This window comes from Ammospiza nelsoni, chromosome 2, assembly GCF_027579445.1.
Source record: "Ammospiza nelsoni isolate bAmmNel1 chromosome 2, bAmmNel1.pri, whole genome shotgun sequence".
In the NCBI taxonomy this organism is placed as follows: Eukaryota; Metazoa; Chordata; class Aves; order Passeriformes; family Passerellidae; genus Ammospiza; species Ammospiza nelsoni.
In genome coordinates this window covers 28,557,603-28,585,248 of record NC_080634.1, presented here as the reverse complement: position 1 = coordinate 28,585,248, position 27,646 = coordinate 28,557,603, and the positions used below count along the sequence as shown (strand labels likewise).

Here is a 27,646-nt window from a genome sequence, read left to right as displayed (position 1 = left end):
AAGAGAATGGCTTTATTCACCATCCCCAAATCTATACTTAGCTGGTGTCTGAGTAATAATTTCCAAGTAAGTGTTGAGTTGGAAAAAGACAGGAATCATTTGCCTCACAGGGGAAGAGACAGAGAGAAAAACTGTCATGTTTAGATTACTTTTGAGCATCTCTGCCCCTCTGTTGTGCACTCTTGTGGATAAATACATGAGGACTTTTCTCTACATTACTTTGCCTTCACAATAAACTTGTGGGAGATTTGGGCAGGATCCCTCCCAACTTTGTAAGCACTTCCTTTTTGTTTTAGGGGCTTTTTCATTGTTTGTACTGTTCAGGGTGGGTTTTGTTTTTTGGGGTTGTTTTTGTCTGTGCATTTAATCCAAATGGTTATAGCATAGGAAAACAGTGCCTAAGATGAGACTTCAGACTCCAGCTCATCCCTTCTGGCACTTCTCCAAAACTATTGGCCAATTCTGGCTGCAGCTGAAGTTGTGCAGAACCACAGTTGGGTTACGTTAAAGAGTAGTTTCGGATAGTGACTTTTAGAATTCATATTTCTGCCATATTATGAAGTAATTTCTGCTAATACTGTAAATTACTAGCCTAATATTTTAGTCTTGATATCCTCTTGTATACATGTGTGTTCTCTATGTGTGTTTTTCCAATACTACTCATGGAACCTTGAATGTTGAATAATTCTGTGCTTGTAGCAGACAGTCCTGTTGTCTTCCCTACACTCTGGGACTGGGATGTAGACCCTGGTCTCTCTCATGAACATGTTTTTCCACCCTTCAGAATTGGTTTCATGTCTTCATCCTGTCCTACTCTTGCTCTCCTTGTTCTTGTCTAGTTTTTAAGCAGATTGTTTTGCTTGTAATGCTTCCAAAGTGACTGCTCATACTGTAGATTCAAGGAAGAATACCAAACAGTCAAATGGATAAACAGACAGCTCATTTTGTCACTTCTAATTATAACTGATGACAAAAGAAAGCGAAAACTCTTTTGTCAGAAATCTTGTAAGTGGACTTGGATTTGGATTCAATATGAAAATTCAAATTCTTCTTTCTGAGATTTAGACTGCTCTTTTGTAGAAGAACAAAGATACAGTGAGGATGAGATGTTTCTTTGGTTGCACTTCCACAATTGGCATTAAGTTCATCATGGAGCGGTCAGTTCTCCACCTCCCACCTGCATATTCCTGAAATGCATTATGTTTTGCAGGGTGGTAAAAACCTCTTGAGAAAAACGTGTTCAGGATTTGGATCAATTTCTTTTATCAGACTGAACATTCTGCCCAGACTGCAGATTTTGGGACAAGGGACCAGGGCAGACCTGCATGCCCAAAAGGACAAAACTCTCATTTCCAGCATGAACTGGACTTGATTTATGCCTGTTGTGAAACGGTGCCCTGACCTTCCTCTAAAGAGTACAGCTCTGTTTTTTGCTTTATGTGTAATGACTTACAAGCAAAGAGTGAAAGCAGCTTTTCTGGAGACTAACTTAAAAGAAGAAAAAAGTTTTTCTGGCAAGCTCCTATTTGCCAGCTCCTTTTGCACCAGCAATGATTTTTGACAGTGCAAATCTCCTATTTTACATGGCTGAGAAAAGAAGCCAGGTTTGCTGGGTGGTAAATTGCCCTGCCTCTGCCCAATTCATATGCAGTAAAGAAAATACTGCTTAACAGTAAATGAGTGAGCACTAATGCAACATTAAGAAAGGATTTCCATCAGTGACTACGGAAATCAAATAGTGAGTTTAACATGTCTTCTGCAATATACCAGCTGTTTAGCCATGCCACTGCAACACATCTGTCTAGGCTATTCATAGCAGCTGTCCCAGCAAGGGTGAGAGCACTGAGGTACATTTTTGGGGATTCTCTTTCAAGAGAAGGAGAGCTGTTTTGTTCCTCTTAGTTTTGTTGCTTTCCTTTGGAGCTCAATAGAAGCAGAGCACATGCACTGGGTAATAAACGCGAGCTCGTTCTGTCTCCACAGGGTCCTCAATGGAAGGAGCCCAGTAAAAAGTGTGTGGTCTCAACAAGAAGTAGCTTTGAAGACAGGTTCCTGGTCCTGTTCCCAGTTCTGTGTTGGCTCATTTGTTAGCCACTTAACCCTTCTGTCTTTACTTCATTTTCCCCTGCCTAAGTGCTATCAGACAGGAATTCTTGACTAATCAGTCATTTACTATTTCTGAGGTGCTTCAAAAAAAAAAAAAAGGGATTTAATCAGAGAAGGAAGTTGGGGAGCTTATATATATTTTAAAATATCTCCCAACACCAGTGCCTCTTTTGTGGACATCTTTTAACCTCTGTTTTTTATCATGTGAGTTTTACACACTTCAAAATAGCCAAATGGCGTATATCAGAAATCCCATGCTGAAATTCTCAGGCATTTGGAACAAGACTAATCCCAAGAGCTTCAGGTGCTGCCTTGGGGTTTTTTTGGGGTTTTTTTGTGCCAGGTAGAGCTCTGTGCGTACATTGCTGTCTTGTGTGTGTCTCTTCCTTCTTCTTTTGTTTGTGAATGTGTTGTGTTTCTCATGAACCTTATTGTGTTAAACTTGGGTGATCAAAATGCTGCTTCACAGTAATTGTATCGTATGATAGCATTTTTTAAAAGTTGATTTGAGGGTTGTGTTCTACATTGATGACTTGGCTTGTAAACAGTACAAGCTTTTGGTTGAAGGGAGGAGCTTTCTCTCTTACCTAATGTTCATGTGCAATAAAAAATGTGCTTACAAGCCGAAAGGATGTGCACAGACTGTCAGCCTTGAATCGGTGGTGTGGGTGGTTCTTGGCAAAGTGTGTGAGTCTGAGGCTGCTGAGGAAATTTTTAACCATGGTGTCACAAACTTGATGTGTTAGCAACAGATGTCATTTTCCTAAGCCTCTGCTCTCTTAGGTAGCACAGCATGCGGGCAGCATTCACAATCTGCATGCAAGACACACAGTGGTTGATGGCATGAAATCATGTCTTTTAATACACACTGGCTAGAAGAGCACCTTGGTGTCACATTGTGAAGCTTTGGCTTTGGGGCTTAATTACGCCGAGACGATGGAGCTCGTGTTGGAAAGCTTGTGCATGGAAAGTTTGTTTGAGGAATGTCAATGAATTGAAAGTCAGAGCAACCATTCTGTTAAAACAATACTTAGCTCTTGCCCCATGTGGTTTTATTTGAGAGTGGAATGCTGATGTGAGTGAAGTGAAATAGCAGAATTCTGTGCTTTCCATCCTTTTTGTTTCATCTTTCCATATGTGCAGAAAAATAAAATTCAGAAGGGGCGTAAACTCCACTGCACTGATAGGAACTATTTCCAATGAGTAAGATAAACTGTGACTGCTCTGCTAGTGCACAAAGCCTTCATCTGAATTGAAGTCTCTTGGGAATGAGGGCTGTGTAGTGAACTAGAGATACTTAAGCTGAAATGTTGAAGAAGGTGATAGTTCCAGAAAAATTAACGGGGGGAGTGACATAAAAAAAAAATTGCATTGATAGCAGTTCAGCTTAAGAAGGAGAGAGGAGTGTGTCAGGCCTTGCTGGCTCGCTCGTATGGTCTCTCGGTGTTTGAGCATCACCAGCATGCCTGAACAAAGAAACAACTCACACTGGTCCCTCAGCTTTTTGGTGAGGTATAGATTTATTGGCATCTGAAGGGGGGAGGGAAAAACCAACAAAAGCACCAAAAGCTGTGGCTTTGGATGAGTCAGCATTTCCATTTGACATGATCATCCAGAGATTTTTGTAACTCATCCAAAAAAACCCAAAGAAAAAACAGCAACCTGGGTCTCAGCCTGAAATTCATTTGCTTTGCAGAAACAAGAGGTTTTGAGTTATTCAAGTGCAAATTTTTCTTGAAGAATATTGTATGTAAAGCCTTTTTTTTGCATTTGTTTATCTCCAAAACAGGTTCATTTTTTAAAATGAAAACTTGAGCCTTCGGTCCCTCCTGTGGACAAATAGCCTTACACAAGGTCTTGTTTCATTTTAGAAAAATGAATTGCTGCGCCGGTGGGGTAGTATTTGATTGCTTTAAAAGTTCCTGTCAGTGTTTTATTTTTGGTTTTGATTTTGTTTGTGGACTTGCTGTGCCTTTTGCCCGGCCGTATTTAGTCTGCATACTAAATGTTAGTCTACCCAAACACTTTGTGCACTTAGCTTTTATTCTTTTTTTTTCCTTTCTCTTTTTTCTTTCCTTTTTTTTCTTTTCTTTTTTTTTTTTTTTTTCTTTTGCTTTCACCCGAATGTATTTTAGACCGAGACAGACTTTGCTCCGATGGGCCGGATTTTAGTCCGTGCACTAAATTTTAGTCCGCAGACTAAAAATAATCCGCGGATTATTTACTAAATTGATTCCCTCACTGAGAACTACAGAGACTTTAAACTCCTGCTGAGACGTACGTGCAAGGGGCTTCACGGCTCACAGGTCCCACTGTCTGTCCATCCTCCCGCCCCTTCCCACCATGGAGCATCAGCCCAGCGTTGCCTTGGCGTCGGTGCCCCGTGGCAGGGAAGTGCTGGCGTAGCCATTGCCGTGGGCGGCAGCTGCTCGTGTAGTTCTCGGTGGGTGAATTTGGGCAGCTTTCCCAGGGGAACTTTGCTGAATGGGAAGAGCTAAAAGACCATACAGGGCTTTGCTTTTATTTCTTAGGGTGTTATTCAAAAGGGAGGCGGGAGGGGACAAAATTGAGGAGAAAAAAATTTCTTAAGTAACGGGTGCAACGGGTATGAGGGGGAATAAACCCACAGTAGAGAGAAATTTAGTCCATACCCGCACTCCTGAGGTGGTACGTGCAGTTCCTGAAGAATCCTAAAGAGATAATGCCAGCCAACAAAATCCAGTGGAGGGGGAAGTCAATCCAAAATGGAGAATAATCCGCGGCGGCCTGAGGTACTTGTAGTGCACACAAATTAAAAATATCCAAATTTAAAGTATAGATCTCAGATTTTTACCTCGTCTTCAGCAGAAATTACAAATTGCTAGGGATTTGGGGTTTTTTGAGAAAAACCCAAAACCGTCCAAAAGTTTACATTGTGTGTCTGGGACAGATTTACAAGTGGGGTGCATCTTTGGAGACATACTAATCTGGCCACTTGGTTCTGTGGACATTTATATCCAGGACCGAGGACTGAAAATTCCTTATTATGGCAATTTCAATTACCCTTTTAGTTCAAGTTGGAGTTTTGATTTCAATTTTTTTTATTTTTTTAGTAAATGCACTGGCATTGGAACATAAATTTCATATAGAAATGTTTCTATACTATGCCTCACCATTGCACAATCGATTTTTTTGGCATACACTGTGGTGAAGTTGGACTTGCTGCTATGGAGACTGATGTTTAAAGTTTCTAATTGTATAAACATTTACTATGTCCCCCACACCATGGATTTCTTATAATATTGGCTATATTTTTCCTTGCTGGACTATTCTCTTTTGGATTGACTCCCCCTGTTTGGATTATTTCACTGCATTATCATCTTTAGGACTCGTCAGGAACAGGACATTTCACCTCAGGAGTACGGGTATGTACTTAAATATTTTTTCAAATTACTAGGCCTAGCCTTGAAAAAAAAGGAGACAAATGCTAGAAGTGGCATAATTGAGTTCAAGCTACATTGCTGAGGCAGCAGCTAGGCAAATGTAACACAAACTGATAGAGATGAGATGAGATGGGCACACACCTGTAACTTGCTTCCTGTTAGTCACCACTTGTTGCAGGGGAAGGCTATGTGAGCCCTCCTAATGTATATTTCTTCCCCCCTTCCTGGTTTGAAGCAGTTAGGGCAGACTGTGGGAACTGCCTACCCCAAATGACTAATTCCAGATCCAAAAGCAGGCTGACTAGTTCATAACAGGGTTTAGGAAACATGTTAGGGTTTCAAGGACTTGAAAATTAAGAGTTTGTGTGGACAAGCAAGTACTCCTTTTACATATGTCAGATTTGTGACTGTCTGCCTACTAATTTTCTCAGTATAAGGCTTGTCATCTTTGCCTTAAGGAAATGAAATTGTTTTCTTTTTAAAATCTCTATAGTGGCTTATATGTGAGCTGTACTGAGGAGAAAAACACAGTTAAGAGTGAAGTACTAAAGTTTCAAGCTGTGATAAATCAAACTTGTTAAAATATTACTGTGAAGGTGCATGAGGGTGACCTCAGTAATTGTACCTCTCGTTAAATACAGAACAACTTCACTTCTGTGGGTTTACCTCAAGACATACACATTTGTGCTACTTACCGTGTGGAGGTGGGGGGAAGCCACAAGGCTCTTTTTTTTTTTTTTTTTTAACTGGAGACAATCTTGGATTTTGTTCTGGTCAGGCTGTGACTTGGGAGTAATAATTGCATCCTCTGTGTGCTGTGGTCACAAGCTCTGCAGGCAGCGGGCACAAAGCAGCTTCTGCTGCCTTTTCAGTAGCACAGTGGTCAGTACAGGCTCTCTGCCAGCAGGGTTAAGCTAAAGCCTTTCTTTCTGTCATCATAGGCCTCGTGTGAAAACTTTTGCAGTTTGTTTTGCAATAACCTGGTAATAGGAATAAAGTCAGGTCTTCCTGTACGTGGCTTCCTGACTTCGCTAGTCAGGATTCTTTGCCACTCAGTTAGCACAGCACACACTGCAGCAAACCCAGTGCTGCTGGCCCAGCTGGCTACCAGGGTACCAGGGGCAGGAAATTTCAGTCCCTGCAGAACTTGGCTTTTGTGTTTGATTCTCATTCTAGAGAGCATATATGCCTGGTTTAAAAGCTCTTGAAGAAGTGCCTGTGAAGTTTTTCATCTGTGATTAACTAGCATGTCATGCACTGATTTTTTTTTTCTTTCTCTCCTTGGTGCTGTGTGGCTTGAGTTCACACTGCACTGGTGCAAAGGCATTTTGCATTATCTCAATTTTTACCAAAAAATGATAGCATGAAAACTTAACACTTGTGCCCACCCTACTCCCTTTACCCTAGACTGGTTTTTACCTGCAACATAGCAAGAGACAACTGCTTGAGGAGTCCATCCAGGTCATGTACATGATTAACTCCTATTTTGCTTATAATGGATTGAGAAAGGAGTATAAGAGAGTGTGGTTAGCAGTGGGTAGAACCATTCTTAGAGGCTTAAAACAAAGCTGCAGTGTAGAACTGCTTTTTGTAATCACTCTAAGTGAAAATCTGTTAGACTAAAATAGTTGGTTTTCTTGACACAATTTTCAGCTGTCCTTATAAATACCAAATGCGCAGGAATTATCCCTATAAACTTACGGAGTAGCTTGCCAGAATAAGGTCACAGAAGGAGTAACTTGCAAATTGGAGCTAGACATTTCCTGCACCCCACCCATGCTTTCCTTGTTGTTCTCCAAAGCTGAACAGCAGCCTCCATAGCAACAGTCTGACCTGCCTGCCTGCAAAAGTCCATGTTAGAAAGACTTCCTTCACTAGCCAGAAAAACCCCAACCCAAAACCGTAGCAGGCTGTATTATATTTTTACATTCAGTGAATCCTGCTCATTTTGAACCTTCTTCCCCACCTTCACTCCACCCCATATGCATGGCTGGTAGCACCTGTGTGTGTTTGTCATGATTTTTTGAATGAGTTTCCCCTTCATTCTCAAAGTTGTTTTTCCGAGTGTGCTCTCATGAAGTCTCTTGCTGGCATTGCACCTTCACTCTAGTGCAAGGCATTGCAATTAACCCTTTCTCAACCCCAGGAATGGATTTTCCCACACTTACTGCAGGACTTTGATTAGCACAAACCGCAAGTTTGTTCCAGCTTGCTGGGCAGTGAGAGGTTTAATTGCTCTGACTTGCTTCTGGTCAACAAAGAGACGAGACCCAGCCAGACAACGTGTTTCTCCTTGCTTGTTTCCTCGCTGTCCCCGCAGGTCTTCCGGCCCCGCACTCCGCCCGAAGCGATTGCGCTGTGCAGCCGCCTGCTGGAGTACACCCCCACGGCCCGCCTGACTCCCCTGGAGGCCTGCGCGCACTCGTTCTTCGATGAACTACGGGACCCAAACGTCAAGCTACCCAACGGGCGAGATAAACCTGCACTCTTCAATTTCACCACTCAAGGTAGCCTGAGAGCCTTGAAGGATCCCTTCTCTAGGAGGAAGTGGTGGGATAAATGTTGGTAGTAGTGCAGATGTTACTCCCTTGGAAGTAAAAATCTCTGAGTGGTACTAAGTTTATTAAGTAATTGGATAGCCAGCTGTACTTTTCAAAAGAGGAGGAAAGGGTCTTGGAGTTACAGAATTTTCAGAGTCTTTGTTCTTCCAATTTAGTTTTGCTGAGGTCCTGAGGGTGGTTGTTACTGGATTGCATCAGGAAGGATTACGTGCTTATAGCATGTGTCTGCAGAGTATGAATATGAATAGCTCAGACTCTGCAGCTGGGCTGATGGCTTTGTGTGCAATATCACAGTCAGTGGAGCATGCAGGTTAGAATATCATTTGGAGATGGACCTGCTTCTTCATACCTGAAACACCATAGCCAAGTAGTCATGCATATTAGGTTTGGCAGGGAGGTTTGTAGTGTTGCTGCCCATTTTAATTCTGGATGCAAGATAAATACAGATGCTTTACTGTCCAGATTTTATATGCTGTACAGTTCATCTGGCATTACACTGACTCAGTCATTTAGAAACTGTAAAAATAAATGTACAACTAACTTTCTTATTTGAAGCCAGGCTGGTATCGGATTTTAAAACCATTCATCTATTTTTTTCTACAGAAGTCAGAAATGTAAAACTGATACCCCCCAGAATAGTTTTGCCTGCCAGGACAGAACATGTGAGAAGTATGGCATACAAATATGCTTGTAATTAATTTTGGAGCACTTTTTCTGTTGTTTTTCTTTAAGTGATTAGCTGCCAACTCTCACCCTTTGAGCAAGAATAGTTCTGTATGCATTTTCTGTTGAAAGTTTAAAAAACACCTTTTGGCCCATTTAGCATCAATATAATTTTTCAAACTCTTTAGTGCATGCTGTGCCCTTCTGCCAAAATGTGAAACAGCTCTCTCCTTCCACTTGTGGAGCCCTTTTATTTTAAAAAAAAAGGCATTTATGAAGCATAAACACATTAAAGTGGTCAAGTAAATAGCTTGTGCTTCCAGGTCACTGTCCTCTGTACTGATTTCTACATCTGTTGTTAGAAATTTAGTAGGTATGTTACAAGTGCTTCCTTGTACTCATGGATTGCCTTTTGTTTTGCCCTTCTAAGGCCATCTTCAGCAGCTAAAATACTTTCAATCTCAGTATCTTAAATACAGATTTACTGCTGTTCTTTTTGAAAGTATTGATTGTTTCATGATGGCATAAAGATTGAACTTACCTACTACACAAAACCAAGGTTTTTAAAAAGAATTGGAAAGCTCTATAGTAAGTCAATTCAAACTAGTTTTTCTTAGGGGAAAAACAGATATCTGTATTGGGAGTGTGTCCCTGGATCCCCTCAGATAGTGTAGAAGCTGCTGGATAAGCTACCCTAATGCTCAAGCAAGTTTAAAGCTCCTCTTTTGCCATCCTAAGGAGCTCATGTGCCCTCCCTCACAAAGCAACTCCTGGGAATGGTAAGAGAAAACAGTTCCTGTGGAGCAATTTCCTTAAGATAAAAAAAGCAAATTTCTGTCATCTACAGGTGCCGGTTTTACCATCTGTAAGGGGAAGGCAGGACACAGGCTGATCATTAATGCATTGCCAAACAAGCTCTGTTACAGGTGACCAGTCAAACTCAAAAAAACTCCCCAAATCAGAGTTATTTTTAAATACCTCAGTACATTGCTTTGCACAGTGATTAGAAGAACTTTGTAGTTGATAAATGTACAGCAGTCCTGACTATGAACCCAAGATGTGCAAGAAGCTTTTGCTCCTTCTGTGACTACTGTTCAGTCCTTGTTCTCTGATCTCTTGATGGTGCAAGGTTCCATCAACTTGGCTGCTCTAGAGCAGAAATCCCAACTGGGAAACAGATTGTTACATGGATAATGAGTCATGTTAAGTCATCTGTGGTAATTTTAAAAGTAATGAAAGACAATTTTGTTTTAAATAGCATTTGTTTTCAACAGGCAGTATTAAGTTCTAGAATGTTTGATTTGGCTGTATCCAGTTGCCTGAAACCCATGAAGTGGGAGGTGACTGCAGAGGGCTTGAAGGCAAAACTGTTAAAAATGACAAGATAAATCTGACCATTAAGGCATTGGACTGATTTTCAAAAAGAAGCTAAACTTCATATCAAATCTGCTGATCTGAGCACTGATGCTGCTCAGATAGTCTAGAAAAAGAGCAGTGAGGATACATGGAAGATCAAGATCATGGTCTTTGGCAGCCAGCTGTGGTTGTGGGTCATGTGAGTGTTTATCTTAGAGATTAGCTCTGTTGAAGAGACCATTGTCATTTGTAATGTCTTGCCTGTAAGTTTCTCTTAATTTGTTTAAATTAGCATTATATGCTAATTGGGTTTTGGAAAAGTTATTTTGGCTAAGGAAGTATCTCTACCAGCCACAGAGCTGCAATTCAGTTAGGCTTTTAGATCTGCAAGACAAAAAGCATTTTTTCTCTTAGAAGCCACATTTTCAAATAGTCTGTGAAATGACTGCCATTTGCTAAACTACTTGTAACATATCAGCAATTTTGCTACATTCCAAAAGTTAATGTCCATGTTGGCCACTGAAGTCTGTAAAATTATTTCAGTGATTCAGCACTTAGGAATGGTTATCATGCTTCTCAAAGATAAATTACTTTTTTATTTAAGGGGGAGTGCTTTGGGATTTTTGTTTATATTTTTAAGCACCCTAGCCTGTGACCCTTATTTATTTTTTTTATTTAGAGAGATATATATGTATGTGTTTATGTGTATATATAATGGAAAGTTTGTTGTTGTGACCAAAAAAAAAAACATGGTAGAAGAATAATTTTTCTAGGGAATTCTTGGAGTGTTGATATATCAAGTAAAATAATAATGAAAAAGAACACTGTGCTATTTCCCAATACCAGGCATTTTCTTGTGTTTGGGGAATAAAGGTGATCTGGTCTTCTAGTAAAACTGGACATTTTCATTCTTGCTCCTTCTTGGAGATCTTAAGTGGCTGTAAATGGTATGATTTGATCAGCAGAAAGGCAGAGTTATTCTTCCAGGTGATGTGAATGGGAGTTGGGTCTCATAAATGAATTGTGATAGCTGCTCTGTTCACATCATGATATTGGAAACTTCTGTCTGGATTGCCTTGACCACAATAGCTTCTTGCAGCTGTACTGGTTGTAATTAACCCAGCCTTGAGTTGCATATTTGGTTTCCATAACCAGGCTACAGTTGAACACCCTGCCCAAATACTGTGGGGGAAATCACTAAGGACAAAGATTCTCAGTATTTTGTAGACTGCAGATAATCACAGGTCAAGCTTTCTCCTCAGTACTGCCATGTTTCATCCTTAGACATGGAATAGGTGCAAAAATATATTATGGCAAAAATTCAAACAAGTTCTCAAGCAAAGCTGCTATTAAACTGTAACCAAAAGAGTTCACTTTGTTTATATCTCCTCTGAATTGGCCTGCTCCTCTTAAGTTCAAGACATTCAGAGTATGCTGAATTGAAGGAACTTCATATCAAGAAAGATAATGTGAGGTTTGAGAAGGGAACAGGATCAGTCTTCTACTCTTCATGAAAGTTCCTTAAGGTAGCTTCAGAGAAGTGGTTGCACTTGCATTAAACACAACAAAAAGCGATTATTATTGCCATAATACAAAAGGAGGTGTTCTGACAACATAACATGACAACATAAGATGAAGAAGGAATGGGAAGGGGGTCAAAGTGCCCTTGCAAGGGTGGTGTTCTGTCTGATCACCTGGTTCTTGGGCTACAGCAACACTGACAGTCTGTAGCTGCACCTGGAGGCACCGTGCAGCACCAGAAGGTAGCAAGTGTCATGGGGCTTCCTTGTTTTAGTTCTCCTTTTGTTTGGATCACAGCCCCATATTGTTTTGAGTGATGAGCAGAAAATAATGCAGAGGTGATAGAAACTTTCAATAGAGCAATGTAAAGAGTAGATTCCCAGTAATAACAGATTTAGAAAAAAATACTAAGGGAGCGACATTTTCTAGCACAAAGCAGCTAATACCCAAGATAGTATTGAAGTATAGATTTATAACTGGTGTTGCACTTTGACATGTAAGGATTCATGTTTCTTCAGTTTATTTTTCCATTTAAAATGGAGATTCACAAATTCTTCGTAACATTATGAATATATGAATTCTGAATTACTCCCGCATGAGTTGAGGATTTTGTATTTGTACAAGTGCTGTGACTACTGAGGCTTTCTAAAAGGACTGGCTAGGTCTGCTTAGACCTGAATGGAGTATTACAAGATAGAGTAGATAGGTTGAAGGTAGTGTAGCAACCTGCTTGCATTCATAAGTGCTGAAATACCATCTTAAAATGTGTAGTAATAAGAAGCTTGTAATCAGGGGAGTCTTCTGCCTCTTGCCCTCCCAGCAGTAATGAAACTTAAATAACAGCAGAGAAAAAAAGATCATCAAGTGGACTACTGCTCTCTGTAGGCCCTGAGTTTAAAGCTAGCATTAAAAAATAGCAATAACCTCTTAAAAATGAGCCCAAATAATCTGAGACTTTTCAAAAGTGCCTTACTGAACCGATGCCACGATTTGGCCCAGCTTCTGTACAGCCTGTGCTATCTGGAGGTCTTGCGTAAAAAGCTGTCTGTTCTCCTGTTCTCAGCTCTCCTCCAGATGACCTCCTGGAGCTCCAAAAGTCATCAGCCTCCTTCCGTGAGGTGACTGTTCACATCCTTTTTACCGGATGTTGCTTTCTCAGGAGACAGCCAGTCACTCCTGTTTCTGAAACAAACAGGACCTGTCTTGTCTCGGCTCAGTCCCACCTTCTGTAAGCACAAGATTCTCTTGAAAGGGTGCCAGAAGATTGTCATTTGTTGGCAGTGTGTTGCCCTTAATCCTCCCACAGTTGTGGCTGTAAGATGCCTATTTCTCATTCTGATACACACTGAAGCTATATTAGATTTGGAGCCTAAAAGACATGACTATTTTTTCCCTGGTTAATGTCTTCAGACAGAACGATTGCATCATTTTGTTTTCCATTTAAATTGCCCAGCTGACCAATTCCCTTTGCCTTTCCCTGTCCTTTTAAAGGATACGTTACCTCTTTTTGGCCTGGCTCAAGGAGACTGCTGTGAGAGATTGGTCTTGGGTTCCTGGGTCCTTGAGAAAAAATGATGCTTGAGTGAGCCAAAGAACTAATCTCTGAAGCTCTTGGAGCACCTGTTGCAGCTGCTTGCTTGCTGAACCAGTGCCCAAAGCAGCACCACTGTTATCAGCCTTCTCCCTGGGACTGATTGCAGGTGGGCTTGTGAAGAAGGGGATCCTTCTCCAGTGCTCAGAAGGAAACAGCATTATCAGGCCATTGACAAGGTACAGGCTTGGCTGGTTCTTTGCTCACTCCCAAGCCACTGTCTTTCTCTAGGAAATTACTCCTGTGCCCCACTCTCTGTAGTTTTGGCAGTCTTGCTCTGGAGACTGCATCGCTAAATATTGCTGTGGTTTCCTCTCACTGGTTGGCAAAGAAGAAAATGTAACGTGACCTTGGGCCGTAAGGGCACATGTTTGACCTGAGGTGCCGTTACAGGGGGAAACCCTAGGAGCTGATCCTGCATGTGGAGCACTTTGTGGATGATGAGCTAACTGTTTGTTCCACCTCCCCTCCAGAACTGTCAAGTAACCCATCTCTGGCTTCGGTCCTCATCCCTGCTCATGCCCGGAACCAAGCAGCTGCTTCAACCCCTACAAATGCTACAGCGGCCTCAGGTGAGAACGTGCAACTGCCTGCCTCCCTCCCTCCCTCCTCATCCTCCCCCCTGCTGCCCAGGCACCTTCCCTCTGCTGAGGCCCACGAGCCACCTCAGCCCACAGAGTGAACTGGGAGGAAGGGATTGGTTTAGTATCACCTGAACCTTGGTCATGGTAGGTGGTCATTTGTGTGCTAGCTGTGGTCACCAGCCCAAATCTCAACCCAAGCCACTCAAACTTGCATTTGATTGTGTAATTTGTTGGTCCTTCTCGTGATTGGTTTGCACCTAATTTCTGTGCTCTGAGCCATCCTGAAATTAACTCTGAGTTGGTGAATGAGTTGTGATGCCTAGAAAGAAAAGAAGCAGCTAGCTCAGAGCATGTGGCCTCCATGTAGTGTGGATGAGGAGGATTTTTCCCTAAGGGCATTGGCATCTGAAAGTCTAGTTAGGGAGTTCAGTCAGCGTGCTCATTGCCTCACTGCCTTTGTAGTTGCAGTTGCTTCCTACTGAGTTGGCTTGTGTCATCTTCAGGCACAAGGCAGATATTTTTGGGTTTTGGCCAGCACGGAGTGAATTTTTTGGTTGCCTCCTGCTCGCTCTGGTTTCTGTCAGAAACCTTTTAAAAGCTCACTGTTGGCCTTTAGCCACTCCATATTGTATTCTGTTTCCAGTGAAAGTTTTAACACGTGGTAATACCAGTTGGGAGACTCCCAAAGAAACTCCCAGGTGCTGCAGGATGTGGCAGAGGTGATTCAGTACATGGCATTCTTCCTCTGAGTCAGCCCTGATTCAGCACACCAGAGGCTTTCTTGGGGCTTGGGCAACCAAAGACAGGCTGCAAAACAGGTGTGCTTGCACATGTCCTGCCTGCACATCAGCCCCAGCCCACAAGCCATTTTGCAGTGCAGGACACTTCCTTAGCATAGGATAGCTGAGGAGAAGGCCTGCTTCAAAAGCTGCTCTTGAAATGTGCGGGAAAGCATTTGCTGGTTGATGTGCTGGACAGTTACCTGATATTAGATGCACTTGGTCCAGCCAGTGCTGTACAGAGAGAATTTTGATACTCTGGGACAGATGCAGCCAGGTTTGAAAGATGAGATTTCTCTCTGAAATTGCAGTAGCACTAGATTAAAGGCACAACTTGTATCATTTATGTACTCTGAATTTAGGAGAAAGCAAAACTGCTATTTTCAAATTTACTGTTTGTTTCATACACTTGGCAGTGTTTTGCAAATAGTCATGTTCTCTGTTTGCCTCTTATGTGCATCTGTTGCTCAACAAGTGAGAAAACAGAAAGTAGTAAAAGTGATTTAAAAGTATAAAATACAAATGTGGAGAATTATTTTAAGCCTTTCTGAAAAATATTGTTTCACTTAATATCCCTTTCATGCCTTTTAAGGAGTTCTCTCCACCAAGACCCAAGTCTTGAGGAATTAATGGGGTTAAGAAATCTGTTTTCATTCAACTTTCACTCAGCCCTTTTCAAGGGCTTGTATAGGGAGAAAATGCATTAATCCAAGTCCTAAATGGGAAGTATTAAAAAAAAACGCAAAGCGAAAAAACCCCAACCCATCCCATATTATTGATGTCAACATTTTTAAAGCTTCTGTTTGCAAGCACTGCACTGAGTTGGGATATGTCCTCCTATTTGTGGTTCAAAACCAAAAATAATATCCTTACTGATTGGAAAGAAATTGTGAAATTAAGTTTAGTATTGCACAGCTCTGGCTTTCTACAGTTGGTTGTTTCTTACTGACATGGGTTTCTCACAGCAGGTGGTGGGAATGTCATCAGAGTTATGATGTTTAGGATTAGGTCCTGTTGAGGTTCTTTTATTCTGTTTTGCTTTGCATGCTGATGCCACACTTACAAAGAGGTTTTCATACAAGGAGTCCCATCTTTCTCTCTACCCCCTGGTACCTCCCAGAGCAATAAATGTTAAGTTCCTCAGTAACTGCTAAAGCAGTGTGGGAACAAGTCTCCCACCTAACCCAGGGCATCCTGATAGGCCTGGAAACTTGTCTGCAAAATGTTTGTGTGAGCAAGCAGTACAGGTTCAGAAACTGCTTTTCTGAGTGACGATGATGCAGCAAAATGTAGCTCTCAAAGCAATAAAGGGAAGAACAAATATATCTGCAATTTGCATTACTAGTGCATAACGTGTGCCTCTCTCTGGCAAGCACTGTTAAAAAGCCACATTTGTTGTCAATTTCCTCTTCTCTTGAGGCAAAGCTGTACTTGCTCTAGTAATGGAACTGGCTTTGCAGTGGGAGTGTGTAGCCTTGCTGCTCTGGCATTAGTAAATTCTCCTAAACATTTATGAGAAGCACTCTGACATAGTGGCATGTCTAAAGCAAAGTGCAGGGAAAAAAAAGATGAGATTTATTGGCCCCTGCTTGAAATGACATGCTAGCTTTCTGTGAATTATGCTGGCCATGGATGAAAAATGCCAGTGCAGTCGTATTCCCAGGGATGGCTAGAGGAGGAAGAGGATGCTCTCATAACTGTGCAGCCACAGCATCTGAGAGGGGAGCCTGCAGACCAAGCTGAATGCAATGCATATCTGCTTGTGTGACTCTTTTTCTTCTGGATTAGCCAGCAGTAGTAGCTACCTCTCTTTAGTCAGCATTAAGATGGGAAGAGCATAATTGCCATCTGCAGGGAAGTTGTGCCAGCAGGGATTCTGGGGTCATCATCTTAGGCATCCTGCTGCGTTGATCCCATGTAATCCCAAATGCAATGGTGTGACTGAACTTTCAGCAACAAAACAGATTAGAGCTGGTGTTACCTGCCAGTGTCTTGTAGTTGAAAAACACCACAGTGCTCCATCAAATAAGATTTCGTGCATTTGTGGTATTCACATTGAAGGAATTTTGAAACACTTGAATTCCTTAACCAGGAGAAGATGGGCAAGCAATTCTCTCAGAGATCTACAAGCTCAGAACAGGGATGAATCCATTATTAGAGAAGTAAAACTTGCACATTTTACCAGGTTTGCTCAGTCTGGACTTCTACATCCATAGTTAGGCCCAGTATGAAAACCAGGCTATCCTCCTCCTTCCACTTGTCTCTTCAGCTGTCCTGTGAGGATTCCCAGGCTGGTGGTGGCTTTGTTTCTGTATCTTTGCAGATGAGCAGCACAGGCTGTCAGCATCACAAATGCACCCAGCTAATGCTGTCAGCAGTGCTAATGGGCTTTCTCAGTCTGAGCTGGCGTCTCTGTCGCTCTCTGAACTGTAGCCCTGTCTTTGCCTTTCAGGAGGTTTTTAAGGAGTGTCACGTACCTTCCAAGAAAGATGAGGCACTCCTTAGAGGGAAAAACTGAATTGGAAGAAGTTCTCTATAATGATGAGAGAAGCTTTTGCCCTCTGTTTGAAAGAACTTTTGGAAGCAGCTAGCACTTAATGACACTTCTTTGCCTGCACAGGCAGAGGGGTCAGGCAATGGTCCCGGACAAAGAAGCTGCCCTGACCTGGAGCTGGGCACTCGTCTGTCCTGTGTCACAAAGCTGCGTGCCAGCTCCTAGCTGTGCTCCCTAGCAGGGCTTTGCTGTCCTTTGTCAGCGTTGCTGAGAGCCTAGATTTCCTTCTCTTCGGCCCAAATGCAGATTTTTCATGGTGAGAAATGAATTTCCAGAGAACCTCATACTCCAGTTGTGCTTTTTTTCTGGTGCTTCAGCAAAGCAATGCTGGAGTAAGCCCCCCTTTGTTCCTCATACCCTGTTGAAGCAGAGTCAACAAATGAGCTGAAATATTAAAATACTGCATTTTCTTGCAGGCTAGGAGCCAGGGCAGCCTTGAGCTTGTTCTGCATTCTGTCTCAGCCTGGGGGGACTTCTGTATACAAGTATATATTGTTGTAAGAAGCCCCAAGAAAATCTTCCTGGCCTGCATCACCTGATTTATTTTAACATGTGGCATATATATTTCTCAGGAACTCCCCTGTTACAGCAATGACAGAAAAGGAGCATATGTTACATGAAATAGCTCCATCCCCTCCTCTTTTTTTTTATCTCTATGTAGTAGCAATGCAATGATAAAAATTTCAGCCTCTACTGTCTTCAGGAAATTGAGATCAAAAGACATGTTTCATTTCAGCAAATGAAATACAAGCACTTTTTGTAGACATACAGAGAAATCCTCTGCCAACAGTCCAGACTCCAGCTGGACTGCTCGCATCAGGCACTGCCAGCAGATGTTGCATTACCTGCAGTTTATCCAGACTTGAAAATTAATCTAGAACAGGCATAGTGAGAGTTTAAAGTGTAGAAACTTTTATCTGGCTAGCTGGGTCACATCTGTTTTCTGTGGTCATTTTTGGTCTGCATGCATGTGGAATTTGGGAATTGCTCCTTCAGGAGAATTCTCCACGTAGGAGGGCGTCTCTCTCCTGCAAGACCAGCTTCCCACGTAACACTGGTACTGTCAGGATGCTGCCTTGGTGCTTTAACTGCATGAGCTTGCTTTTTGTCATGGTGGTCATTCCTTTGTAAAGGAGGGGATGCAGTTAATTTGGGGTGAGATGAAAGGGAATCAAAAACTCCCAGGGCAGTCATCTGGCATCTTCTGCCCACAGAACGATTTGTCTTTCTTCCCACACATTCCTTGCAGCATTTCCTTTTCAAATAGGCATCACCCTCTCTTCCCACTTGTCAGTTGTGTTTCTGGATGCTGCTGATTGTTTGATTTCCTATTTTTGTCGCTGTTGTCGATGTTACTTAAATTTGTGACTCAGCAAGTGCTGCCCATTTCTGGCTGGCCTGTTGGCAGACTGGAGGGGAAGGGATGTCATCCAGAGGGACCTTGGAAGGCTTGGGGTGGGGGGGCCCTGTGTGAAACTCTCAGAGTTCAACAGGACCAAGACCTGCCTCTGGGTCAGGGCACCCCAGGCACAAACACAGGCCAGGCAAGGAATGGATTGAGAGCAGCTGTGAGGAGGAGGATTTGGAGGTGTTGGTTGATGAGAGGTTGGACATGAGTTGACAACATGCACTTCTAGCCCAGAAAGCCAGATGTATCCCAGGCTGCATCAAAAGCAGCTTGGGCAGCAGGTCAGGAGAGGTGATTCTGCCCCTCAACTGTGGTCTGTGACACCCACCTGAAGGGCTGTGCCCAGCTCTCTGGCCACCAGCATAAGGATGGGACCCTGCTGGAGCAAGTCCAGAGGAAGGTGATGAGATCATCAGGGTCTGGAGCACCTCTCTCTTGAGAGAGTTGTGACTGTTCAGCCCAGAGAAGAGAAGGCTCTGGGAAAACCATATAGCAAACTTCCAGGACCTAAAGGGGGCCTACAAGAGAGCCAAAAAAGGTCTTTTTACAAGGGCATGAAGTGTTAGGACAAGGGGAAATGGGTTCACACTGAAACAGAGTAGGTTTAGATTAGGAAGAATTTTTTTAATGTGAGACTGGTGAGGCACTGGCACAGGTTGCTCAGAAAAGCTATGGCTGCCCCTGGAACTGTTCAAGGCCAGGATGCTTGGGACTTTGGGAAACCTGCTCTAGTGGGAGGTGTCCCTGGCCTTGGCCAGGAAGTTGGAACTGGATGTTCTTTAAGGTCCCTTCCAACCCAAAGCAGTCCATGCTTCAGTTCCTTGCCTTTGTTCGTGGCTGTGGTCAGGTAAGTGTGGCTGAAGAGGAGGATTTGCTCACAGGTGACTGCAGAGCATTGCCCAGCTCGTCTGTGATGGAGAAATGTTACTGCACACCCAGCACCCACCGGTGTGTTTTGCTATGTCTGGTATTCCTGCTAGACACACAGCCCTTCAGGCTGAGGTCACCCAAACTGTTCTTTCTTTTTAGAAACCCTTTCCATGTGTCTTTTCAAATACATGGTTTGCCCAGTCTGCCCTCTTCTGTACCAAGATAATAAGTCTTTCTGATGTTCTTTGCTGCTGCAGTATCAATAGCTTTGCAGTTAATCTTAGTCTCTTGGAGAAAACCTCATTTAATACCTCTTTCTCATCTGTATTTTACACATTTAGGTGGTTACCCACTTATCTATAAGTATCTTACAGTCTTTCTGACTTGGCTAATTAGATACTGTACAGAATGGTTCCAAGTGAAATTGGTGCATTTTTTTCCCCTACCTATTCTTCTAATACTAAGAATATATTTTTTAGAGGAAATACCTGATGCATTCAGCCTATGGAAACACAGTTACAATTAATTTCTTTTTGGTATTTCTTTGCAAACCCTGCATTTTCTTGAAATGTCCTTTGACACGTGCCCTTGATCCTGTGACCTGTCTCTCTGTGAAGCACTGTCCCTCCCTGAGAAGGTGTTGGAGGCATTTACTGCAGAGATCCAATCCTCTAACATATCATGTGCTTGCATAAACCTCATTACTGGCTTCAGGCCTTGATGTTAATCTGCTTCAGCAGTTCAGAGGGTGGCAGATCCAACTTGGGTTGAGCAACTGCAGCAGACTTGAAAGACTTTCTCAGGCAACAAGTGCATGTATTGCACATTGGCACACCAGCTGTTTCTGCCAGGAGAGCAGGCTTGTCACATTCCTCATCTGTGCTCATTCACACAACTAACAGGCAGACTTATTATAAGAAGGACTAACTAACAATGTGAAACTTTCACATTCACCAATGTGAAACCTCATAGTGACCACAGACACCGGTGTTGGCTTTAGCAATGCCAGTGTGCTTTGTCCTGCAGCTGTGGGATGTAACACGGGTGACTTTGCACTGCACAGCCAGTGTTACAAACTGCAGAACTGGCTGGAGCCCAGCCTGCAGCCCTCAACCCTCCAGGTTGCTTTTTCCCTGCTTAAAGACCATCTTCCATCTTTCCCCAGATTGCATTGTTCCATCTGCATGTTCTGAAGTCAGGGCAGTCATCCTAAGCAAACACCACCTTGGTGGGAGCTGTGGGTTTCCCCTTGTGCAGAATGTCATAGCTGTTGTTTCCAATGTGTCTCTGGAGGTAATGCTGGTTGTTTTTTCTCTCTCTCCCCTTGTTGTCTGTTGTTTGCAGATGTTAACGCAGGAGAACGAGTTCAGACCAATAGTGTAGCTACAGCATCAGCCTCCAACTCCACCTGAACCAGTACCAAGCAGCCAGCTGCACAGGAAAAATCACCAGTAATTTGAGTCTTGCTCAGCAACACTGGTCACATTTGGAAAGAAAATTAAAAAGAGGAAAAAAAAATCCAACAAAACAACAAACCAACCAACCTGTTCATTTTAGTGTTCAATTTTTTATTATTATTATTGTTGTTCTTATTTAACCTTGTAAAATATCTATAAATACAAACCAGTTTCATTGTATTCTCACTCTGCAGGGTGTCCGGGGCAGGGGACTAGGTGGGGGGAGGAGGGAAAGCGGAGCAATACAACACACCAATGTCTCCCCTCGACAATCTCTTCATGTTGGAAGTTTGCTGTTGTGTACTTCAGAACCAGGACTCTTGCCTCATATCCCCCTCCCACAACAGAAAGAAGGAAAAATACTAAACAAACAAATCCCAAACCTCATTCTCTGCTGAAGTTCTTCTTTTTTTTTTTTACCCTCTTTTTTTATTTTCTTTTTAAGTGGAGTTTCGGACTTTGATGTAGTGCACAGCTTGAATTTGGTCGGGAGCTTAGCAGGGGTCATTCAACAGAGCTCAGCGTTTCTTGTCAGCAAATCCATATCCCAGGTTTTCTGAAGAACTGCCCTGGCTCGGCACAGGGAGCGAGCGACATGGTAGGAAAATAGGTTGCCATGGGGTGGGGGGGAGGGTTTGCCATGTGTCTAAGGCTTGAACCGCTAGCGGAAGCCTTTCATTTAAAAATCAGTGCTAGTGATGAGGAAATCTGCAGCTTCATGTGGGAAAGTCTTGCCCAAGTGGGTGATATATAATATAATACACACACATGCACGGAGGGCAGCGGTCGGCTCTGCCGAGGCGTCCCCTCTGCCCAGCCGGAGCTCCTGCTTTCCGTGCCTCGGGCCGGCTCCCAGCTTCAGCAGAGAAGAGCGGACGAACAAAATCCTTGGCAGGGGCAGGGGCCCAGCTGGTGGATGGATGTTAAGGGACTTTTTGGGAAGTGGCCACTGTGAAAGTGTGTTTGGTTGGGTTTTTTCTCTCCCCACCCCTCGTTGGCTCTTGATTTGAACAGGCTTCCCTTTCCTAAGGTGTATACAGGAAAAGGACACCAGGGTTTATAATGTGAACTGTAACAGGCTACTGGTTTATTTTGTAATACTTTTTTTTTTAACTGCAGTGTTAACTTGCAGGATGCCACATTCTCCGATAGTTCTGATTTTAAATCCACAGGTAGAATCTGTATTTAATTTTCATCTTTTTTAACCTCTTGCTTTTTCTTTTTTCTTTTTTTTTTTTTTGATCTCTATTTATTGATGTGTGTTGCCACGTCGCCATTATGTTTTTACATTGGTAGAATATTAAAAATACACATCCGAATGCTCTTGATGGTAATTTGTACCTGCTGACTTGTAGGAAAGCTGGCTCTATATGAGTGTGTGTGTATATATATTATATAAATATATACATGTATACATAGATACAATACTGCTTTTTTTATTTTGTCGACGATCTCGAATCAGTCTGACTGAAGCGTGAGGTGAATGCTTGTTCTAGTCCATCAGTTCAGGGTCCAGGTTTCCTCCCTGCGACGGCGTGCGGTGCGAGCATCCACGTCTCTCTTCCTGAAGTCAAAGCAATATTCCTTGCGAAAGGGTCAGGTGAGCGGCCGGACGCAGCCCCGGCGCGGAATCGAGACTTTGGGAGACCTGATCTTGTGCTAGGCTTGCGGTGGGTGTCCGCTCCAGCCTTATCCTTCTTCAGAGAAACTGTAGTCGCCTTTGGTGCTTACCGAGCTGTCCCTCGAGCTGCGGATCTCTAAGGCAAGCAGTTGCTTTTCGGGAGCACGCGGAACCTCGTGTGGCCCGGGGGGAACTGGCAGTAGCGGCTTTGGAAGCTCGGCCGCCGCAGGGGCGGCAGGGGCTTGGTCACGAGCTCGGTGTGTTTCTTCTTGTACCTTTTATGCTGTTGACGTGGGATTTTTTGGAAACTGTCTCTTAGCAGCCCCGAAACTGTTAAAAGCTCTGCCCTCTCCCTCCTGCCTGGCACGCGGTGGGTTTGGGGACGCAGGAGCTGATTGAAGAGGTGAGTGACCACCTACGGTGAAACCGATAAACCCTCAAGTTATACCCCTCGGCGATTTGCTGTTGGGCACACACACAAAAAAAAGGTTTTAAAAGCTTTTTTGCATTCTGGCTGGCTGCAAAGGAAAGCACACCCACGTTGAGAAACAAGGCTTTCCAAATCCCTACCTGCAACTTAATAGATAAGGGCTGAAGAGCGTCTTAACACGTGCGCTCGGCTAGTCAGTGTCCTGAAAGGTAAGTGAAGGGGCTTGGTTGACCCAGTGATCCAAATTCATGCAGGAGACTCAAAAAGTAGGACAGTGGCAGGGTATGGATCTGCTGTATAGACAAGACTGCTGAAGCATTGGCCACAGGTGCTGTTATTTGGAGGCAGTAAATTACAGAGTCTTTAAAAAAAAAAGTAATAAAAATATATCAAAGAAAAATGCTGCTTGTGCCAGGACATGTGGCTTTTCTTTTTCATTTTTTTGTTAAGGACTGGCGGAGGGGAGTCAGAGCGTTTCTCTCTGGTTTTGTGGCTGTGCCGGCGTCTGTGTGTGTCTCGTGTGTGTGTTAGGCTGGGGGGAGGGTCAGGGGTGCCCCTCTGGTTTTATTTCTGTTTTCAAGGATCATAGCAGGATCACACACTCTTTTATACAAGTTAGATCCAGGTCTTTGAACAACCTTTTTTTGTAAATAAGAAAAAAAAAGAAAAAAAAAAAACACATAAAAATAACAACAAAAAACAAAGCTCCTCACCAAATTCAAGCTTGTACATTATTATTATGGTTGTTTTTGAATTTTGAGTTTTATTGTTTTGTATGTAAATATGTGGACCCAGGAACTGTTATTAATGAGCAAAAAGTTACCGTTCAGGGCAGTGATTCTGTTTAATAATCAGACAAAATGTAGACGAGCTTTTTAAAGCCATATAGTTTTAACTCTGTACAGTAGGTACCGGCCTGTATTATTGTAACAATAACTCTAGCGATGTATAGTGTATCTATATAGTTTGGAGTGCCTTCGCTTCCATGATTTTTTGAATTTTATTTCCCTTTTATTTTTTTCTCCTCCTTCTTTATTAACAATGTCTCCCACCCCAAACCCACATCTTTGCTCCCCCCTCCCCACCCCGCTTTCTAACTCTTTGAGTGCTGTAAGGTTTTGGTGATACCCTGATTGGTAGCGGAACGAAAAGAAACAGTCTCCATTGTCATTCTCTTCATTGGAGCCATGGCATTGTTCTGGGAGTCTCCAAGGTGCCCACCCTGCCCTCCTCCTCCCACTAGCAGCAGCTGGTTTCATTCGGACCCTTGCCCTAGCAGCCCATTTAGATTTTGCGTGTCTCTCCCCTCAACCCTGCACCCAGGAGCATCTGGGCAGCAGCAGCAGCTTCCAGGAAGCTCAGCCTTCCCACCCTCCCTGCGGCTGTGCCGGGGGCAGCGGCGAGTGGAAAGGGCCCCCAGGGAGGGAAATGCCCACATCCTGCAGGGCTGCTGCGCTCGGAGCCATTTGGCATTTGGGCATCGCTGTAGGAGATTGCTGCGGTGGTTCTTTCTGCCGGAAGGACTTTCTGTTCCCTTTCTTCTCCCTGTTTTTCCCCCACATCCTTCCCCACGTCACTTTTGTTTTCTTGAGATAAGTTTAACATGACTCTTGATTTCTTGTGCCCAGCACGAAGGCCTTGTTTCTAAAACTAGTTTGCTTGTGTTTTACTACCTTGTTAGTATTCCACATAAGATTGTCTTGAATGGGAAAACACGTAACTCTTTACCAAACCAAAGGTTGCTGTTTTATTTCGAAGCATCTCGTGTTCATTCCAGTGAAGCAGAGGCTGCACTTTCTTTCTGGTGACACGAAGGTCAGTGATGCCAAGCTGTTGGTGACAGTCTGCTCAGAGCTGTCCCTCTCTTCTTTTACACTCTTTTGGGCTTCTTTTTTAACCCAGTGTGGTCTTGATGTGTCCTTTACGTCAGCCCTGCCGTAGTGGGTCCCTGAGCCGGGCTGGATGCAGTCTGTCTCCCCTGATGGACGCTCCATCAAGACACTGGTGTTCTTTACTATTAAACTTATCTACCTTGCTAGGGAAAAAGAAAAAAATTACCTGAAAAAAGAAAATTGAGTGGTAGAAGACCCCTGAACACTCTGTCCCCTTATTTTGAAGCCAAGCTTTACCTAAAATAATGGCAGGTGCCTGCGACTTGCAACCTAAAATTCCCCCCCCAGTTTTCAGTACTTGGAAAAGCAGAAGTCAAGCAGCCTGTCAGACTCGTACTCCTGTACTAGGAACCTCAGCCACCGCGGAGCAAAAGGAAAAGCCGATGAGGAAAAGCACAGTAGGGTATTCGGTCCGGGCTCTGCCTTCCAGAGACTGCCAGCCGGTACCCCTGGGGTGGCAGCTGATTTCCACGGGGCTCTCGGCCGGTTCTGGTCGTAGTTGGCTTCGTTTTGCAACACTGCAATAATGGCAAAACGACAGGAAAGGAAAACAGTACCTAAGGGGTTAGCTCGAGAAAAGTAGCTTCCTTGTGTTGGTCTTTCTCAATTTATTTTTAATATATATATATAAAATATATTTATATATATATAATTTGCTTGCCTGTAAAATTTGCGTTCATTAATGTGTTGCTGATGGATCACTTGGGCCTGTACACACCAATTAGCGTGACCACTTCCATCTTAAAAACAGAAATCTAAATATATATATATTAAGGACTGTGGGTTGTATACAAACTATTGCATACACTTGTGCAAATCTGTCTTGATTTAAAGGAAAAGCAAAACCTGTATAACATTATTACTACTTGAATGCCTCTGTGACTGATTTTTTTTTCATTTTAAATATAAACTTTTTTTGTGGAAAGTATGCTTAATGTTTTATTATTTCCCCCGCCCCATTCCCCTTGTAAATACGTTTTGTTCTGTGTGACTCGGTTCGGAAATAGTTAACTGGTACTGTAATTTGCATTAAATAAAAAGTAGGTTAGCCTGGAAATGAAACTTAAAAAATACCAAGTGTGTGGTCTTTATTTCAAAAAATTGTCCTGTTCTTCCCTCCTCCTCTCTCCCTTCTCTGACCCTTGTTCCTCACCCTCATGCCTCTTTCCACTCTGCGAGAATAGGTGGACGTGAATCTTTGTAATAATAAAGAAAAACCTCAAGAAATGAGCATGTTTTCTTAAATGAGCTGTGTTATTCCATGCTATTTTTAAAGAGATGCCAGCTTGTCTATGATACCGTTTGATTTGATGGAGAGAGGAACCCTGGGACATAAATATTTCAAATTGAAACCAACCAATCTTCCTTTACCGTCCACCTATAGATGCAAACTTAAGAACCTGTGTAAACTGCTGGCTTTGAATCCTGCACTCATGGTTGTTTGGGTTGTTTTTTTAAATCATTGGATCCCATTAGTAATGTTATTTGGTGGTGATCTGTAAAGTTTGTCGAGACCACGTCCAGTGGACCGTTCCTCCAGCAAATCAGCACATAGCTATCTCTGAGTTGGGTTTCCGGTACTGGATAATGTATGTATTAAACATGACATGTCTATTAGCGCAAAAAGAAAAAAGAAAAAAAAAATAAAAATCCTTTTTTGGGCTGGCTGACCTGGCCGAATCCATTCTGTCGCTATCCTAAAGGCTAGATGCGAGGTCATGTGACTGCTGCTTCAATAAAAACAAATTTATATTGCAAAGAGACTCCTCTTGCTTTGTTTGTGTGCCACGAGCCGCGGGTGTTCCCATGAAACCTCTGCTGGGCTCCGGGCCAGAGCATCTACTCCAGAGGCCCTCCAGGACAAGTGGGAGCAGGGTAGGAAGGGGCCCTTGCTGGTCCACACTGTGAGTGCTGAGTCAGGATGCCCTTGATCCTCTCCTGATTGCCAAATGTGTGTCTGGGAGCTGCTCTGGCCCCCCTGGGTGCTGGAGCTGGGCCCCTCGGAGCAGGTGCTGGCATTCCCTGGCTCCCTGAGTGGGATCGGGGTTTGGGTTGTGCAGGCACTGGGGTGAGAGGGCCAGGCAGCCACCCACAGCCTGGCTGCTCCACAAGCAGCACTGTGAGTAGAGGGTCCCTTCACTTACTCTGTCCCACAAGGTCACCAGGATTCTGGATGCATCCACCTTGTGCTGAGACCAGGACTGCTCTCCTCAGCCAGTCTGATGGTGGCCACTTGCACCTGCAAACACATTGCTGCTGAAATTACAGCGCCTCTCTGAGTGAGTTTATCTGTTTAAAGCTTGCCTCTGGTGGGAGCTCATCACAATCCCTGATGATTTGGGGTGGTGGTCAGTCATCCTTGGGCACTTCTCTGGCTGGGCATGCACTGGGACCTCCTGCCTCTTCTGACCCTCCCTCATCTGGAATGCAAGTTGTGGGCTCTCTTTATGTGTTGTCTTTGCATGGGAACTCTCAGCTGCAGTCTCAGGTCTCACTTCTGAATGTCAGAGCCAAATGAACAGAACTCAAGCACCTCATAACTTCTTGCTAAGCTGACTGGAAGGGGATCTTCAACTCCTTCATATCTTTGTGATGTTTCCAATTTGATCTCCTCTGCAGTTGTTTTGAACACCCTCCTTAAGCTGTAGTACCAAAAGCAGGCAGTGGTTCCCCACAGTGCTCTCCCCCATGTCAGTGAAGGCACTGGAGAGCATCTGGTAGCTGCTGTCTGTCTGTCTGTCTCCTTACCTGAGGATTGCATTCACTCTCCTGCACGGAGGCTGCAGCTGTCCAGTTTATCGAGCTTGCCCTCCCATTGTAACTCCTGCAAG

The 27,646-nt window shown here is 43.4% G+C and overlaps 1 protein-coding gene across 2 annotated transcripts in view; it reads left to right on the top strand.

Moving 5' to 3' along the window:
- GSK3B (glycogen synthase kinase 3 beta) overlaps positions 1–26,578 on the top strand; it is a 149,968-nt gene extending 123,390 nt beyond the window's left edge. The window contains exons 9-12 of one of the 2 annotated variants that reach the window (XM_059466948.1): positions 5,472–5,510; positions 7,849–8,035; positions 13,694–13,792; positions 20,760–26,578. In XM_059466948.1, the coding sequence (XP_059322931.1) occupies positions 5,472–5,510; positions 7,849–8,035; positions 13,694–13,792; positions 20,760–20,827 (393 nt within the window). In that variant the 3' untranslated portion in view covers positions 20,828–26,578. The remainder of the gene's footprint in view (positions 1–5,471; positions 5,511–7,848; positions 8,036–13,693; positions 13,793–20,759) is intronic. The other variant, XM_059466949.1, reaches the window with a different exon arrangement.
- The last annotated feature ends 1,068 nt before the right edge of the window (positions 26,579–27,646 follow it).